At 63.8% G+C, this 15,794-nt stretch overlaps 6 protein-coding genes across 6 annotated transcripts; 4 read left to right on the top strand and 2 right to left on the bottom strand.

The window, feature by feature from the left end:
• Positions 1–2: 2 nt before the first annotated feature.
• MNEG_7051 (hypothetical protein) lies at positions 3–248 on the top strand (the record flags this gene model as incomplete). The annotated part of the gene is made up of 1 exon (XM_014044471.1): positions 3–248. The coding sequence occupies one exon, from the start codon at positions 3–5 to the stop codon at positions 246–248; it is 246 nt and encodes an 81-aa protein (XP_013899925.1).
• Positions 249–1,196: 948 nt separating this feature from the next.
• MNEG_7052 (hypothetical protein) lies at positions 1,197–5,094 on the top strand (the record flags this gene model as incomplete). Its single annotated transcript, XM_014044472.1, has 10 exons — positions 1,197–1,278; positions 1,440–1,560; positions 1,801–1,905; positions 2,144–2,308; positions 2,595–2,793; positions 3,020–3,122; positions 3,463–3,566; positions 3,771–3,915; positions 4,145–4,641; positions 4,885–5,094. The coding sequence occupies 10 exons, from the start codon at positions 1,197–1,199 to the stop codon at positions 5,092–5,094; spliced, it is 1,731 nt and encodes a 576-aa protein (XP_013899926.1).
• An 822-nt stretch (positions 5,095–5,916) lies between these two features.
• Positions 5,917–7,712, bottom strand: MNEG_7053 (hypothetical protein; the record flags this gene model as incomplete). Its single annotated transcript, XM_014044473.1, has 4 exons — positions 5,917–6,162; positions 6,356–6,805; positions 6,962–7,060; positions 7,644–7,712. 4 exons carry the CDS (start codon positions 7,710–7,712, stop codon positions 5,917–5,919), a joined length of 864 nt encoding a protein of 287 aa, XP_013899927.1.
• A 640-nt stretch (positions 7,713–8,352) lies between these two features.
• MNEG_7054 (hypothetical protein) lies at positions 8,353–9,591 on the top strand (the record flags this gene model as incomplete). Its single annotated transcript, XM_014044474.1, has 6 exons — positions 8,353–8,380; positions 8,516–8,553; positions 8,712–8,756; positions 8,950–9,037; positions 9,231–9,259; positions 9,472–9,591. The coding sequence occupies 6 exons, from the start codon at positions 8,353–8,355 to the stop codon at positions 9,589–9,591; spliced, it is 348 nt and encodes a 115-aa protein (XP_013899928.1).
• A 1,278-nt stretch (positions 9,592–10,869) lies between these two features.
• Positions 10,870–14,380, top strand: MNEG_7055 (hypothetical protein; the record flags this gene model as incomplete). Its single annotated transcript, XM_014044475.1, has 7 exons — positions 10,870–10,936; positions 11,286–11,434; positions 11,701–11,945; positions 12,270–12,585; positions 12,933–13,439; positions 13,762–13,888; positions 14,268–14,380. The coding sequence occupies 7 exons, from the start codon at positions 10,870–10,872 to the stop codon at positions 14,378–14,380; spliced, it is 1,524 nt and encodes a 507-aa protein (XP_013899929.1).
• A 1,071-nt stretch (positions 14,381–15,451) lies between these two features.
• On the bottom strand, positions 15,452–15,676 carry MNEG_7056 (hypothetical protein; the record flags this gene model as incomplete). Its single annotated transcript, XM_014044476.1, has 1 exon — positions 15,452–15,676. The coding sequence occupies one exon, from the start codon at positions 15,674–15,676 to the stop codon at positions 15,452–15,454; it is 225 nt and encodes a 74-aa protein (XP_013899930.1).
• Between the last annotated feature and the right edge of the window lie 118 nt (positions 15,677–15,794).

The raw sequence follows: 15,794 nt of genomic DNA on the forward strand, positions 1-15,794 counted from the left end.
CGATGCACGCGGGGCAGGCCGCGAGGCAGCGCGCGGGCGCGCCAACGGGGGAGCTGCCGCTGGGGGAGCTGCGGGAGCAGCTGGCGGCGCTGGGGGTCGCGGCAGACGAGGGGGCGCTGGTCTCGCTGCTGGAGGCGGCGAGCGCGGCATTCGGGGACATGGACGCGCCTGAGGCGGCGCTGTACGCGGGGTGCCTGCCCAACTTCATGTGGCTGCCGGACGAGCGGCTGGTCAGCTTCATGTCGTGATCTGAGATCTGGGATGTGTGCCATTATGCAGGACAAGGGGGCGATCTTAGTTGGGGGACTTGTAAGACTCAATTCAGGCGGCGTGGCAGTAGGGCTGCACGCAGCGCCATGGCCGCTCTGCAGGTGGCTGCCAGCCTGGCGGGCGAGGCGTGGCCAGCCGGTGCGGTAGAGAGCCGGCTTGCGGCGCTTTTTCTTTGCTCGTCTGCAGTTGTGAGCCGGCAGGCGACGCTTCTGCCAGCCCAGCAGCGGACGGCGTGGACGGGGCCTGGACATAGCATTTTGCTGCGCGAGCGGGTGCGCCTCTCTCAGTTGTGACGCTTGGTTGGGTGCACGGGGCGCTTGGTGCTGGTGCCGCCCGCCGATTTCAAATAACTGTGGCCTACCAGCGGGACGCTGTTCAGTCAACGCCGGCTGACCTCCCCCGACATCAGGCTTTGTATTTATGATTCACACCAACCGGGCCTGAGGTCGCTGCCCCAGTTTGCCCGTCCTGCCTGGTGTCTGCTCAGCGCAACGTGGCAGCCAAGCACCGGAGGACGGGCAGCCCTGAGGGTCGGCGGCCTGTCATCGTGGCCCGCGCGCCATTGCACAGCGCGCCTCGTCAGCTCTGTCATCCTTCAAAGTTGGAATGCTGCCCCCACTGAGCAACCTATGCGGCCAGATGATTGGTCCCAGGAAGGTTGCAGCACCCCGTCACTCATGGGGGGCAGCAGCTTCACCCCACTCGGACTGAAGCAGCATGCCGTGTGCTTGCAGCAGCGGCCTACCGTGTCCCGCACGCTGAAACGAGCCACAGAATCCATAACGCACAACACTTCAATACCACCACCAAGATCGGCGTTTGAAAGCACTTTCTGCTCAGGATCACTTTCAGCACAAGGCGTTCGAAAGTATGCATGCAATTCAATAACATATACATGCTACGCTTGTTCATGTAGCGGGCAGCGGATGCAGCACCGACGTCATCGGCTGCGCCGCGCGCCGCTGGTGCTCCTGCTCCTGGCGCTCGTGCTGGTCCTAGCGCTGCGATGTGAGAAGAACTGGGTTTCATCTCAACAGGACAATTTGCATGGGATCCTCGTGCAACGGTAACATGGCGGCGCCGGTTGCATGCTGTTGCTTTTCAGGCGCACCCGTATGATGGTGCAGCTTCACACCATTCGCGTGCCCCGTCCCTCTTTCCCACCGCAGCCGCGCGGCGCGCAGGGTGGCGCCTGGAAGTGGGAGGCCGTCAGCCCAGCCACAACCTCGGCAGCAGCGAGGAGTGCAGCAGCGAGAAGGCCGAGTTCTTGCGGCAGCATCCCAACTACGGGTGCGGCTCCGCCACCGCCGCAAAATCCCGCAGCACCACGCCCGCCGCTCGCGCGCACGCGGCCTCAGACAGTCACCCTGCGCCCAGCTGTGCGCCCAGCAAAGCAGCTGCTCGTGGTCGGCCGGTGCTTCAGCTGTTGCAGGGGCGGAGGTTTCAACCGCCTGCTTACTGTCGCGTGGGCCCCAGCCATGGCGCAGACAGCTGCCGCGGCGTGCACGGCTGCGATTGACGCGCGCGCAGGTACCATGGATGGATCGACGCGCACTGGCAGGAGGAGGTGGGCAGCCGCATGGCACCCGGCAGCCACTACCTGGATTTCACAGGATCGGGCCTCTACACGAATAGGTGCGACCCCGGCCCATGCTTGCCAGCTGAGGGTTGAGATCCACCCTTCGGGGCTGAGCCTGCTGGGCCTCGGCCCCCAGCTACTCGCGGCTGTGCGGGCAATCGCTTCCGCGCGAGTTTAGGGGCGCCAAGCGGCGGCCCCACACGGGGCGCTGCAGGGCGCTTGCCGTGCGGACTCTTGAGGGTTTGAGGGGTTCTGTCCCGCCCTCCGCCCCCTCCCCCCGCGGTGGCCCCGCAGTCAGCTGCGGGCCGCGTCGCGGGAGCTGGAAGGGTCCCTGTTTGGCAACCCCCACAGCACCAACCCCAGCAGCATGCTGTCCACCGCTGAGCTGGCGGACGCGCGCGCGCGGGTGCTGGCCCACTTCTCGGCCGACCCCGAGGAGTATGCGGTCGTGTTTGTCAGGTGGGCGCAGGGGGGGTGTATGTGCCATGCTGAACATCAGGGCGTCCTCGTGCATGCCTATGCGATGCTGCAACGGCGTCCGCGCCTCAAAGGGACGAAGCGCCGAGACATCAGCCGGCTCATTGCCGGTTCATTGCCAGGCTCCCGCGGCCGCCGAGGGAAGCAGGAGGATATGGAAGGAACGACCCAGGCCATTTGTACAAGAGACAGGCTGCGCAGCTGTGCCGCATGCGGGTGCCCGCATGCTGGCTATGGGGCTGACAAAGCGCGCGTCCCACCTCACCAGGAGCGCCACCGAGGCGCTGAAGCTGGTGGGGGAGTACTTCCCCTGGGCGCCGCGGCCGGGCTGGCAGCCCGAGCGGCGCGTGCACCCGGGCGGCATCAGCGACGCAGCCGCGCTGCCGGCGGGCCGCTGCGGCACACTTGAGCAGGCGGGGACGGGCGGCGCGGGCAGCAGCTTTGTGTACCTCCGGGCCAACCACAAGGTGTGCGCGCGTGACTGGAGGGGAGAGGCCGTGCAAATCACGCAGGTCTGCTCTTTTCTTGCCTTGCCCTGTACCCAGCCTGCGCAGCCTGGCGTGCTGCGATTTTGGCCGCTCATCCCTAGGGGTCTCGGAGTTTGCAGGCCTGGGGTGACGTGCTTTGGGGTGGCGCTCTCTTGCGAGCGACGCCGACACATCGTTGTCTGACCGGCCACGCCTCGTGCCGCAGAGCGTCCTGGGGATTGGTGCATATGCGAAGCTGCACGGCTCCACCCTGGCGTGTGTGGATGAGCCGGGCATGGAGGCATGGCTGGCCTCGAAACCGCCAGAGGGTGAGCTTTGGGTGCACATGTGCTCTGTGTGTGTTTTGGTGTGGTTGATGCTTGTGTGTGTGTGTGTGTGTGTGTGTGTGTGTGTGTGTGTGTGCGCGCGCGCGCGTGCTTTTGCATGGGTGTGTGTGTATGGATGTGTGCAATTTCCAATGTGACAGGGCTTGCATCAGTCTGTCGCCATGCCTGGTTGTGCCTGGTTTGTTTGGTTTGTTGCCGCGGCAACCTCCGGCAGCAAACGCGGTACGCATGCAGCCGCAACAACAACCGCCGCCCTGCGTCAATGGAACCCTGTCCCTTGCCAATAGACGCCCACCCCGCCCCCCCTCCTCGGAGTGCGCAGACGACCAGGGGGCGGCTGCGGATGATGTCACCTACAGCCTGGTGGCGTACCCCTCAAAGGATAACCTGGAGGGGCGCATGTACCCCCTGGACTGGATACAGCGGGTGAGGACGGCACTTTGAGGGCTGGATGCGGCCCAACGTCGCTTCCTTGCCCAGGGCTGGCGATTAGAGAGTAAACACTGGCAGCTGAACGCCGCCGAACGCAGCGGTGTCCTGGCGTCGCAGTTGCTGCTAAGCTGGCGATTTGTATGCGAGGTCGCCGCACTGTGCAACCTTACAGATACACCCGTGGTGCGACACACGCAGGTGCACTCGCGCTCCACGGACCGTCACAAGTGGATGGTGGTGCTGGATGCCGCCGCGCACGTGGCGACCCACCCCCTCGATTTGCGGGCCGTCAAGCCCGACTTTGTGTGCATATCGTTCTACAAGATATTCGGATTGCCGACAGGTGAGGGGTGCGCTGTGGACTACCGTATGGTGCGGTGAGGGATCTCACTGTTGCTGAATCGGCAGTGGGCTGTCGCCTGCCGCTGTTTGCCTTGTTGAATGACTGCGGCTGAGCCGTCGCTGGTTCCAGCCACGATTTGGCTGCGGCCGCGCAGCGCAGGCTGCATGCTGCTCCCCTTACGTGCCCTGTACGCTCTCGCATACCGCCGCCAACAACCCCGCCACCCCAGGCGTCGGCGCGCTGCTGGCGCGGCGAAAGTCGGCGGCCGCGCTACGCATCACGTACTTTGGCGGCGGCTCCGTCGTCGACGCGACAGCGGAGGACGTGTGGCGCGTGCTCATGCCGCTGCCCGAGGGCCTGGAGGCCGGCACGCCGCCTTTCTTGGACATCCTGCAGCTGAAGCACGGCTTTGACATGCTGCGGCGCCTTGGGGGCATGCCTGCCATTGAGGCGCACGTCGAGTCGCTGCGCGCCTGGACCGCGCCGCGGCTCGCGGCCCTGCGCCACCCCGGCGGCGCGCCGCTGCTGCGGCTGTTTGGCGCGCACGGCCGCGGGCCGCGGGTGCAGAGCGGGGTGTTTGCGTTCTTGGTGCTGCACGCGAACGGCTCCTCGCGGGCGGCGCCGTGGGTGCAGCAGGACGCGGCGGCAGCGGGGCTGCACGTGCGGTCCGGCTGCGTGTGCAACCCGGGGCAGTGCCACTACGACGTCGGGCTGCGGCCAGAGGAGGTAAGACAGGGGGGAGGGGCGCGTGAACGTACAAGAGCTGAGTGGTGCACGCAAGGGGAGGGGCAGCGGCTGTTGTCGAGATGGGCGCATGGGGTTCGAGGCTGGGCGGTCCTTCTTTGCGCCCCTCGCTTGGCTCGAGCGGGGTGCATGTGCCGAGCAATGGGAACTGGGATTGCCCGCCCTCAAGCTGACACAAGCCCAGAAGTACTGAATTCGCACCTCCCTGCACCCACGCGAATGCAGGCGCGAGCCCGTGCGCTGGACGGGGCCCGCGCCGGCACCGACGACCTCGCGCCCTTAGTCACAGTCGCGCGCCCCGGCGCCGACGGGCGCCCGGCGCGCGTGCGGCTAGCTGCAGGCGTCGTGCGGGCGTCGCTCGGGCCGCTGTCTACGTTTGAGGACGTGTGTGCTCTGCTGGAGTTTCTCAGAGGCTATCGGGAATTAGTGCTTTAGACAGCGAATGCTGTATTTTAGCAGCTGCATAAGCTGCAGGTGCAACACCTGGCTTGAAGGCTCTGTTGAGAGCAGGCGGCCCGCTGCCGCCCGATGCTGCCACCTCACTGGTAATGATGCTGTAGCGGCCGAGCCTCCCGGCAGTGATAGGCCGCTGCCCTTTTTCAATTCCCACGCATGAGTGCACCAGCTGGTGTGGGGACACGGCTTGCGGCTGCTGGTGCCTGCCGCAATGCTGCTGCATCTTGGCTGGTTTGTTGGCGCACCCGCTCTGCTGCTGTGTTCGAAGCTCCTTAGTAGAGAGAAGCTTTTAGGTTTACAAAGTGGCAAGCGGTTTCCAGAAAGTCGGCACTGAGCTGCCACAGCAAGTGAGATTCCAAAATACTTGTCCAGTACAGTATGTCCTGTGCTACTCAAAACTTCACGGATGCTTCACTGTCTCTCTGTGCGCACGACTGTTGATGAGGAATGCCAGTGGCAGCGCGCTCCCACCCGTAGGGGGAGATGCTGCAAGGGCAACATCTCTGGGGTGAGGTAGGCTTGAAGGGACGTCAGCTGCATGCCTTGGAATGTGCCGCAGTATTGTCGACGCAAGCGAGAGCAGGAAGGGCCACCTAGTTAGGTTTCAAGCGATCACCTGTAAATGGCACGCACAACTGCTCAGTCAACTCCGCCCCAGGGAAGGGGTCGCAACACCATTGCCAATGTGCACCACCAGCAGCCCCCTGAACTGCGTGCTCATGATTCTGACAGACCTGTTGCTTGCGCATTCTCTAACTGATCCCAACGCGCTCATGGACCCGGCCGAGAACCATCACCCCCCTAGGGGTATGCCGCATTGGCCTCCAGCCATGGCCTGAAGCCTCGCCAGCGCTCCTCAAACTTGTCAGGAGGCATCCCAAGGACAGTGCCGGCAGTCAGCAGCCTGGCCCCCGGGTTGGCCGCCGCCCACTCTGTCGCCAGGTACTCCAGGCGGGCGAGGCGGGCGCGGCCCAGGACCAGGAGCCTGGCGAGGTAGGCAGGGGAAAGGCTGGCGCCGATCACTGGGTAGGACTTGATGAGGTTCGCCTGTGCAGGTCGGCGGGGCGCGGCCGCGGTGCGTTGGGGCGTCGGCGGCGGACCGATTCGTCAGTGGAGGTTACATGTCGGTGCATCAGGCCGGATGCAGGTGCCGAGACCGACATTGGCACTGTCGAGCAGCCGCATGCTTGAAAACAGGCGTCTTGCAAGACACTGGCGGCCGTGCAGCCCGGCCGCCCACCTTGGCGACGACACCCTCAGTCCTCAGTCCCAGCAGGCTCGGCTGCGTCCTGCACATCAGCCGCGCGTCCTCCAGCCCCATCCCCAGGCCCGCGGCCAGGCGCTCCAGCTTGGCCCGCAGGCTCTCTGGCGACATGTGCAGCAGCCGGGGGTGGCGGAGGAGCCGGCGAGCGAGCTGCGAGTCGTCGGCGAGGTCCAGAAGCTGAGCCAGGGCTCGCGCATTGTGGGGGAGTATGGAGGCGTCCCCGATTAAGAGGTCCGAGTACCTCCGCACGGCCGTGAGGGCGGCGTCTGCGCTGCCAAACAGCTGCACCAGGGCTGCCAGGCTGGCGTGGAACGCGTCGAGGGTGTGCCGGAGGAGCGACGGCCGGCGCATCACCGCCTTTTCCATCCTGGCCCGGTCGCCGCCAAACACCTCTTCCTTCAGCCAGGCAGACGCGGCCGCGATGGCCTGCGGGGTCGAGGGATGGGTGCAGAGAGCAGAGAGCGACAAGTATGTTTGCAGTCCTCGGCTTGGTGTCCAAGAGGTACCCTAGCCTGGCCGCCTCGCTCGCACCGGTTGATGCAAAGGGCGCCGCAGGATGAATCGCAACCACTCGCGCCGTACCCCCTGTGACGGTGCCTTGCGCCGGGGCCGCCGGCCGCGCCCGCTGCTGGGCCCCTCGCCGTGGGTGTTGCTGGCGCGGCGGGTGACCCTGACGGCGGACTGGGGTCGCGCGCGCGGCGGCCACACGCACGAGCGAATGGCAGGCCGCCAGCTCGAAGGCAGCAGAGCAGGGTACCCGACTACAGAGCCGCTGAGCCTGCAGTTGTTGTGCTGCGCCAGCATCTTGAGCACGTGCTGGCTGCGCAAGGGTTGAGAAACGCTTGTTCAGCATCCTGGCGGGGCGATATGCGGCGCTGCGGCCTGCCCTGGGCTTTGCAGTCACACGAGAAGCTCAAGATGCTGGTGAAATTACCTGTTAATGTTACTCTGCAGGGGAGTGCTGCTCCGTGAAGTGGCGGAATGGGCCACGAGCAACTGCACGGTGCCGTACGGCAAAATACTGTCACTTAGGTGCGGGTGCAACTCTTTTGACAATGCATCGTGCCAGGGATGCATCAGCCAGCCAGGAACGTGCGCGCAGCCCCGCCGCCGACAGGAGGTCACCCCTTCTCCCAGCCCAAGCGTAGAGGCTCTACGCTTGGGCTGCGCAGGCGAACATGGACACACTGTCTTCACCAGAAATTTGCTCGACTCCATCGCTGCGTGCAATTGGCTCACATGTGCAGAGGGGAGCGCAGCAAACATTGGCTCTGCCGAAGAAGATGGCAAGGCCCAGGGACTGGTCCTCTACATCTTCCACGGCAGAGGCCATGCAGGCCCGTCATTCCACCAATCGCGCTGATGGGCCCCGCCGGCCCGATGGCACCGCCGAAGGAGGCTTGCTCTCTCTGCACGTACACTCAGAAGGGCGCGACGACGTCGTCGCCCGTTCCTGGTTGCATGTGCCAGGACATGCGCAGTCATGGGCCAGCGGTGGACAAGTGGCCAGGCCACACCAGGATCCTGCAGTGGGTGCCACACACGACCTTTGGCGTCCCCATCTGCGTATCCATGTGTTGGCTGGGTGCCGGCAGCACCGACGACCGATCCGGCGGCGCGGCAGGCGGCTGGAAGCAGGCAGCTGTTGATGCAGCAGCGCGATGTTGTAGCTGTCGGTTGCGCCCTGTCGCCAGACCAGTTGTGCGTGGCGCCAAGTCTTGCCTGCGCCCATCCTTGCCATGCAGTCGGAATGCATGTGCACACCCGCCCCGTACTCAAGTGTGATGACCCACACTTGACTCATTGACTCCCATTCAGCTCCACCGCAACCTGCTGCACTAGTCGCAGGCCAATATGTATCGTGACATAACTTACATGCATGTTTTGCAACACTAATAGAGCGAAATTTAACAGAGGCAGTATCGTGATCTGCAATACGGTGGATCTACGTACAGAATTGCGCTTCGGTCGCCATGCCGACCCTCAATATAATTACTAATGGTGAGATACCGCATCTGCGATCAATGAGCGACCTGAAGTTGCAGCCACCTTCATTTGCAGGATTGCAGCGCAGTGCCAGTGCCGCGCACCGTTTGCTCCCCTCACTCCAGCACCTATACCTTGTGCCGCGCGCAGTGCCCGGCAACGCTGTCGACAACTCAGACACGCTGAAGGTACGCCAGGCTCACCGGATTGCGGGGTCAGGTCGCCGCGGTGTGCATGGGGTGGCGCAGCTGGCTTGGGTTTGAACAGTGGGAACATCTGGTGAGGCCGAGGCTCTGCCCAGGACACGTGACTCCATGCTTCCCCTGTTCTGCACATTTTGATGCAGGCCCTGTCCAAGGCAGTCGCAGACAGCGTCGGCAAGCCGGAGCAGGTATGGGGTTGGGGCTGGGGGGCGGCGCATATGCACCCCCGGCCGCCACCCAGCGGGGGTTGTGCCTCACCACGATGTGAAATGCTGTGTTGTCGCCGCATGACTGAGCAGGACTCCCCGACTCGCAGCCTGCCTTGCACAATCCGGCTGAAGACACACCCCATTTGGCCTTAAACCCCCACCCCCGCTTTAGTGGGTGATGGTGTCCCTAACAACTGACAAGCCCATGTGCTACGGCGGCAGCGAGGCGCCCTGCGCATACGGGGAGCTCCTAAGCATCGGTGAGCGCTGCCCGCGGCTGTTGCGCTGCAGTCGCCACTCAGCAAGACGCGGGCAGCGGCCCCCGAGAGCGACCTGTGGCTGCCCTGACAGCAGGCGGCTACTAGCTTAGGGCGTCGCGATACAACAGCCCGCGCGGGCGCCCCATGACCGGCCCTAGAACCGTCCCTGCTCTTCCGGAACCGCGAAACGCAGGAGCCATCGGCGGGGAGAAGAACAAAGCGGTGGGCGCTCCCCTGCCATTGAGCCTCCTCGTGCCGCCGCTGCCGCCACCGCTGCTGCTGCTGCTGCGCTTGCGGCGGTGTTTGTCCCTTGCAGTGCGCCTCCTGAAGGCGAGGCCCAGGCACCCTGCAGAGCAGCGCCGACCCCATGGCTATGACGCATGTGCTGACACGCCCTCTCCCCCCTCGTCCGGCACCCCTGTGAGTCACCGCAGATCTCCGGTGCCGTCGCCGCTGTGCTCAAGGCGCGGGCGGGGGTGGACCCCTCGCGCTTCTACCTGCGGTTCACAGACAGCGCCCGCTCGGACTTTGGCTGGAACGGGTCCACTTTTTGAGGCTTTGGTGTTTGATTTGCAATCGGCTGGTTGCATGCGCTGCGCCAGGATCTGGCCAGACTGATTTGCGCACAGTGCATTGGCATGCTTTTTGTGTGGATCTCATCGCTCCAGGGGTTGCGGCCAGCTGCTGTGCTGGGTGTTCTTCACATTGGAAATTTGAACGAACCGACCAAAAGGGTTGACGCCGCAAAAGCAACGGAGGACCGCAGGAGCTGTCCGCAGAGGCTGATGATGTCGCTGCAGCGAGCGGGTGCAGGTTGCAGCCAGACTAGCGCTGACGGAGACACGTGGAGCCCCTGCATCCGTTTTTGTCCCGCTTGCGCGCTGATGACACCTGCACAGCCGCAGGCCCCGCCGTGCCTCCCGGCACACAAGCCTGCTCTGCCTGCAGCTTGTTCGTTGCCGTTGCCGCCAGGCGGGCAAAATGGTGGCACGCATTCATCAGGCTCGTGCACGTGTCCAGCCAGCCGACCTGTCGAGCCGCAACATGCCGTCCATACAGAAATTGAAGCTGTCGTAGTCACTGCCACAGAACACCTGGCGTCCACGCGACGAGCTCTCCTGTTGTCGGGTAGGTGCACACAGCGCGAGGGAATTTTATACCAAGGGGGTGCAACGACTCGATGAGGCGCGGTCAGTGACGCAGCATTTGCTCTTAATGTACACACACAGTGGCCCGCTAGGAGACTAGGCCCATCACATACGAGATGCACCGCTGTCTGGATTGTCTTGTGGTTGGTGAGTGGTTGCGCAACCGGAATCTGGGGACAGAATTTCTGGCGATCGCCGATTGTCGGGCACGCTGTACAGCATGCAGCAGAGCGCTGATTGACAGATGGAGACAACATGGGGTTGACGCTGGTGTGGCTGCAGGTCTGATCCCTTTGGGCACAGGCTGCCTGGCCTGCCCGTCCACCCAAGGCACCAGCAACGCGCCCACAAGACCGCCCGGGCAGCGGCACCGGCGCCTCCGGTCAGGGAGAGGTGACCCAGCCAGCGCGCTACCTCGCGAATTTCAGATTACGGCGATCAGTTGCACGACTCATTCCGGGCCCAATACCCCGTGGGTCCCCGTGACCCCTCTGTGTCTGTGGCCCTTTTGCCAGGCTCTTGGCTGGCTTCACAACAAAAACTTGGATTTGCTCTTCTCAAAGCACACTTACAATTGCGACTACTCGTTTAGACAACACGCGCCCCACGGGAGCGTTGTAAAAGGGCTTGAATCAGAACAGCAGCATCCCCTGGCCCTCATCCAACACACCGCACAGAAGCATCATGAGCGCCGACAAGCAGCCAAAATCGGCGGACGGTGGCCCGCTTTTTAGCGTTGCTGTGGACACAGGTGAAGCGGGCACAAGATTTCGCCGGGGCAGCCGTCTCCTTGCTGACCGCCAGCCAGCGGCCCTGGGACGCCTCTAGGCTTGCAATCCGAACGTAACACATCTATATACGCGAAATTGGATGGCGCGCTGCGTGGGTTGCAGCCATGCGTGGGCCCATGTGCCCCTTGTGCCCTTGACAAAGGTGCACACAATAGACCACAGACGCTGCTCGTTCGCCGCTGCGCATGCGTGCTGCAATCCTCAGCAAGGCTAGATCATCATGCACAGCCAGAGCTCGGACCTTGCACGCTCGTCACTGCCGTCGGCCCCCCCTGGCCCCGCCTCGCATCACCGCGCCCACCCTCACAGAGCACAAGGCGCAGCGCCTGCGCATATGGAGCCTCCAGCGCCCCCACCACATGGCCTTCCACATCAGCTGGCTGGCGTTCTTCTCGGCGTTCGTGTCGACGTTTGCGCCAGCCGCCCTGCTGCCAGTCATCCGCGACAACTTGGACCTGGTGCGCACCCCCCCGCGCGTGCTTGCACGGTGCCCACCGCACGCGCCCATGCGCATATGTGCAGCCGGCAGCCATGGACTCAAACGCGCCAGTGTTCTCAAGCCCTTGTGTCGACAGCATGACGCGCCACTTCAGTGCGCAGCCCCGCCGCAGTTCAGCCGCTCGCGCGCCCCCCTGCTTGGGATCCTGGAGCAACACCACTTTGCACGTTCGCCGCCGACCCCGCCGCCGCCGCCGCCCGCACCGCAATCGCCATCAACCCGCAGAACAAGGTGGACCTGGGTAACGCCGGCATCGCCGCCGTCGTTGGCGCCATTGTCGCGCGCGTGGCCATGGGCAACTTTGTCGACGTCTACGGCCCGCGCTTCGGCATCAGCATCTGCATCGGCCTTACGTCGCCGGCGGTGTACTGCATCGGGATGAGCACTACAGCTACTGGCTTCATCCTGTCCCGCCTGTTCATCGGGTTCTCATTGGCCACCTTTGTCGCCTGCCAGTTCTGGTGCACAAGGTGCGGGGCAAAAGGCCGGCCCGATGGGCGAGCGATGGGTTGTGCGCAAGGGGGGTTGGTCTGCGACCTTGAGCGACCCCAGCCGCGCACGGGGAGGCTGGTGCTTCTGCCGGACCCCGGCGCAGTCGCGAGGGGCAGTTGGTTGTGTGGCGGTTGCAATGTTGTGGTTGCAGCCAGGGGGGTCACAGGCTGCACTGCAGAGCGCCTGCTGGAGCGCGCAGCGACATAATCGGCCGCTTCCCTCGGACGCTGCCTCACCAGCTCACCCCTTTCTCGCAAACCGAGCAACCCGCCGCCACCCAACCCGACCCGAAACGCCCGCAGCATGTTCAATACCAAAGTTGTCGGCACCGCCAACGCCTTTGCCGCCGGCTGGGGCAACATGGGAGGCGGCTTCACGTCATTCATCATGCCCCTCATCTTCGACGGCATCATCGCCAGCGGCGTACCCGACTTCCAGGCCTGGCGCTGGGCATTCTTCGTGCCCGCGTCGTTCCAGGTGCTGCTAACTGTCATCACGATGGCCTTCTGCCAGGACATGCCAGATGGCAACATGGTCGACCTCTACAGCCACGGGGCGCTCAAGAAGCCGGGGGGCGCATCGGTGTGGAAGGCCGCAGTGGGCAACTACCGCACCTGGGTGGGTGGGGCAGGCGCGGCGCGGGGCGACGGGCGCGTCTTCGCTCGGCTTGAGGGCGGGAGGTGGCGTAGGCAATTGCAGCTGGTGTTGGCGGGCGCTTTGTGGCCATCACACTCGCGTGTTGCCGTAGCTGGGTTGGAGGCACCTGTTTTGCTCAAGCGGACGGCGCGGCGGGGCGTGCTTCCGGCTGTGTAATGCTGCATGCCTGCAGCCTCTCCCACCCCTGCATGACACAGCAACCCCCACAAACCCGGCTTGCCAATGACATCCCTAGCCTGCCGCTCAACTTCCCGGGCTCATAGCACCTCCACGTTTCCCCCCTCCAAAACCCACCTTACCCGACGCAGGTCATGGCCCTCTGCTACGGCTACGCATTTGGCGTCGAGTTGACCGTCGACAACGTGATCTCCCAGTACATGTTTGACCAGTTCCACCTGCCCCTCTCGATCGCCGGCATGCTGGGCAGCGTCTTCGGCCTCATGAACATCTTCTCTCGCCCCACCGGCGGCATCGTCTCGGACCTCGCGGCCAAGAGATTCGGCATGCGCGGCCGCCTGTGGGCGCTCTGGGTCATTCAGTCGCTGTCGGCCGTCTTCTGCATCCTGCTGGGCCTCATGTCCCACAGCCTGGGGGCCACCATGGCCGTGCTCATCATCTTCTCCATCTTCTGCCAGGCGTCGTGCGGGCTGGCCTTTGGGGTCGTGCCGTTTGTGTCCAAGCGCTCGACCGGCCTGGTTTCGGGCGTCGTCGGCGCCGGCGGCAACGCGGGCGGCGCCATCACGCAGGCCATCTTCTTCACCTACGTGGCCCTGCCCACCGACATGGCCTTCGTCTGGATGGGCGTCATGGCGCTGGTGCGCTCCCGCCAGCCAGCCAGCCAGCCTGCGTCCTTGCCTGCCTGCGTGCGCTCGCTGCCTGCGCGCACCTGCCCGACAGCGGCATCCCCTCGCATCTTGAGTGGCGCTGCCTTCCCGCGGTGCCGCGCCGGCCTTGCCATCCCGTCACGCATTGGCAGGGAGGTGTGCCGGCGCAAAGGGTCGGGTGTGCAACCGCCTAGCCGTCGACACGTCCCATTTCATCTATCTGCATCGAAACGACCCTCCATAACTTTATTTCACCACGCACACAAGATTGCTGATCTTCAACCAACCCTCCGAATCGCCCCCTCATCCGCAGGGCATGACCGCGCTGTACCTCACCATGTACTTCCCCATGTGGGGCGGCCTGTTTGTGGGCCCCAAGGTCGGTGTGACTGAGGAGGACTACTACCTGTCAGAGTACACTCCAGAGGAGATAAGTCAAGGTGGGTGACAAATCAGTGGGCCATGGGTGATGCGAGTACGCGTGAGCGCGCACGGACGCACGCGGGTGTGTGAGCGTGTGTGCACGCGCTTGCTTGCTTGTGCGTGCTCGGATGCAAGCATGAGGTGGAGTTATGTTGGGGGTGGGCAGTGTTTGCTGTACTGCTGCAGAAAAAGATGTGGTGGGCTTTACCTACCACAACCACCACTGGGGGGCGGATGTGGTGGGTGCAAGGGTGACTGCAAGGGGTTGGCGCTGTGCTGAAGACCGTCACACTTGCGGTCCCGCCGCAACCGCAAGCAGCAAACAGCCAAATCTGGTGGCAGCCACCTGACCGAGCCCCGCTCACCCCCCCCATCATCCCCCTGTTTGCCCCGCAGGCATGGCGTCGTCCTCCATCAAGTTTGCATATGAGAGCCGCTCCCAGCGGGGCGTGCGCAAGGATGTCGCCTCGACGGCGCCGCCACCCAACATAATCGCAACCACAGCATGAGCCCACTGCTGCTCCCCGTCTTTCTTTCTTCGTTCAAACTCTATTATCGTGGTTCTCAGGCAGGTCTGAGTGCAGCCTGCACCATGGCTGCGCATCTCCTGCGTGCGGTTGCCCAAGGTTTGAATGCATCGGTGGCATATCAGCCATCAGGCTGGCCGCCTTTCGCGCGTCTGTCCTGGCTCTGAGTACTGCGTGGGAGACGGACACAGGGCGTGAGATCCTGCCTTGTTCAAAGAAGTCCGAGGGTTACTTGAACAAACATGACCCGCCGCCAGTCTCAACATATCTGGCGGTGGTGCCACCACATGATGCAGTGTGGTTGTGGGCGCGCTTGTGTATCTTACCAGCAGCGGGTTGGCTGTCCTTTGACTCATGCCGGCTGGCGTTCCCACGATTGGAAGGCGCCTGGAGGGCTCGACGCAATGCGTGCTGGACTAACCGCTCCACATTGAGTGGTACGATATTTATATGCACAGATGCCTTGTCTTGACAAGATTCACTGCAGAGCGTAGCTCCCTTGCGGCTTCCGCCTTCAAGTGGCCCGCCCCCATGTGAGCGCCATTGTGGAGCACGGGGCGCGTCATCATCCCTCGTCAGCAACCGGCTTGGAAACCTTTCAGCATGCCTCAACCTTGACTGTAATAAAGCACAATGGATGGACGGCTGGTGGCATCCGTCCGGCAACAGCACGGTTCCGTACGAACGTATAATACAGCCCCCCTTGCCTGCCCTGCAGCCGCCGCCTGGTCGTGTCAATGCCTGACAGTCGCTTGAGTGGTTAACATGTACGTGGGCAGAGACCCCTTGCAAAAATATGGCATGGTGTTACGCTCCCTTTAGCCACACAGTGCAGCTGAAAGCTACAGCCCCTCTCAGGAGTGCTGTATATGACATGCTTGCAGCCACAGGGCAGCCTGTGAACCAAACATACTGTGCTGCCTTCTATGCCAGGCAGCGGGGTATCCACGCCAGCACACCCGGCAGCAGGGACACATACAAGCCGCATAGTGCATTCAACTGCCCCGCCGCTGCCTGGCGTCACCGCAAGCGCGCGTCACCGCGCTGATGTCATCATGACGTCACCTCCAGGTCCACCGCGACCATCTTCCTCGCGATGGGGTGGTACCGCGCCGCGTTGGCCTTGAAGGTGTCCAGCGCGGCCTGGCGCCCGATCTTGGAGCGGTATAGCGCGCGGTACAGCGGCCGCAGGTACTTCATGCGGCCGACAGACGCCACCATGGCCACCGCCAGGGGCAGCGCCGCCGCATCATTGGCCTGGATGCAGAGCTGAGGCATTTGGGGAGGAGGGGGTGGGGCGGACGGATGTGGCATGTGATGTGGATTGGGAGGGTTGTTAGGGCGGGGGGCAGGGCGCTTCTGCTTTGATGAGAGAGAGATATGTTGATGGTAGGTA

Source organism: Monoraphidium neglectum (assembly GCF_000611645.1).
Source record: "Monoraphidium neglectum strain SAG 48.87 unplaced genomic scaffold scaffold01213, whole genome shotgun sequence".
Lineage (NCBI taxonomy): Eukaryota > Viridiplantae > Chlorophyta > Chlorophyceae > Sphaeropleales > Selenastraceae > Monoraphidium > Monoraphidium neglectum.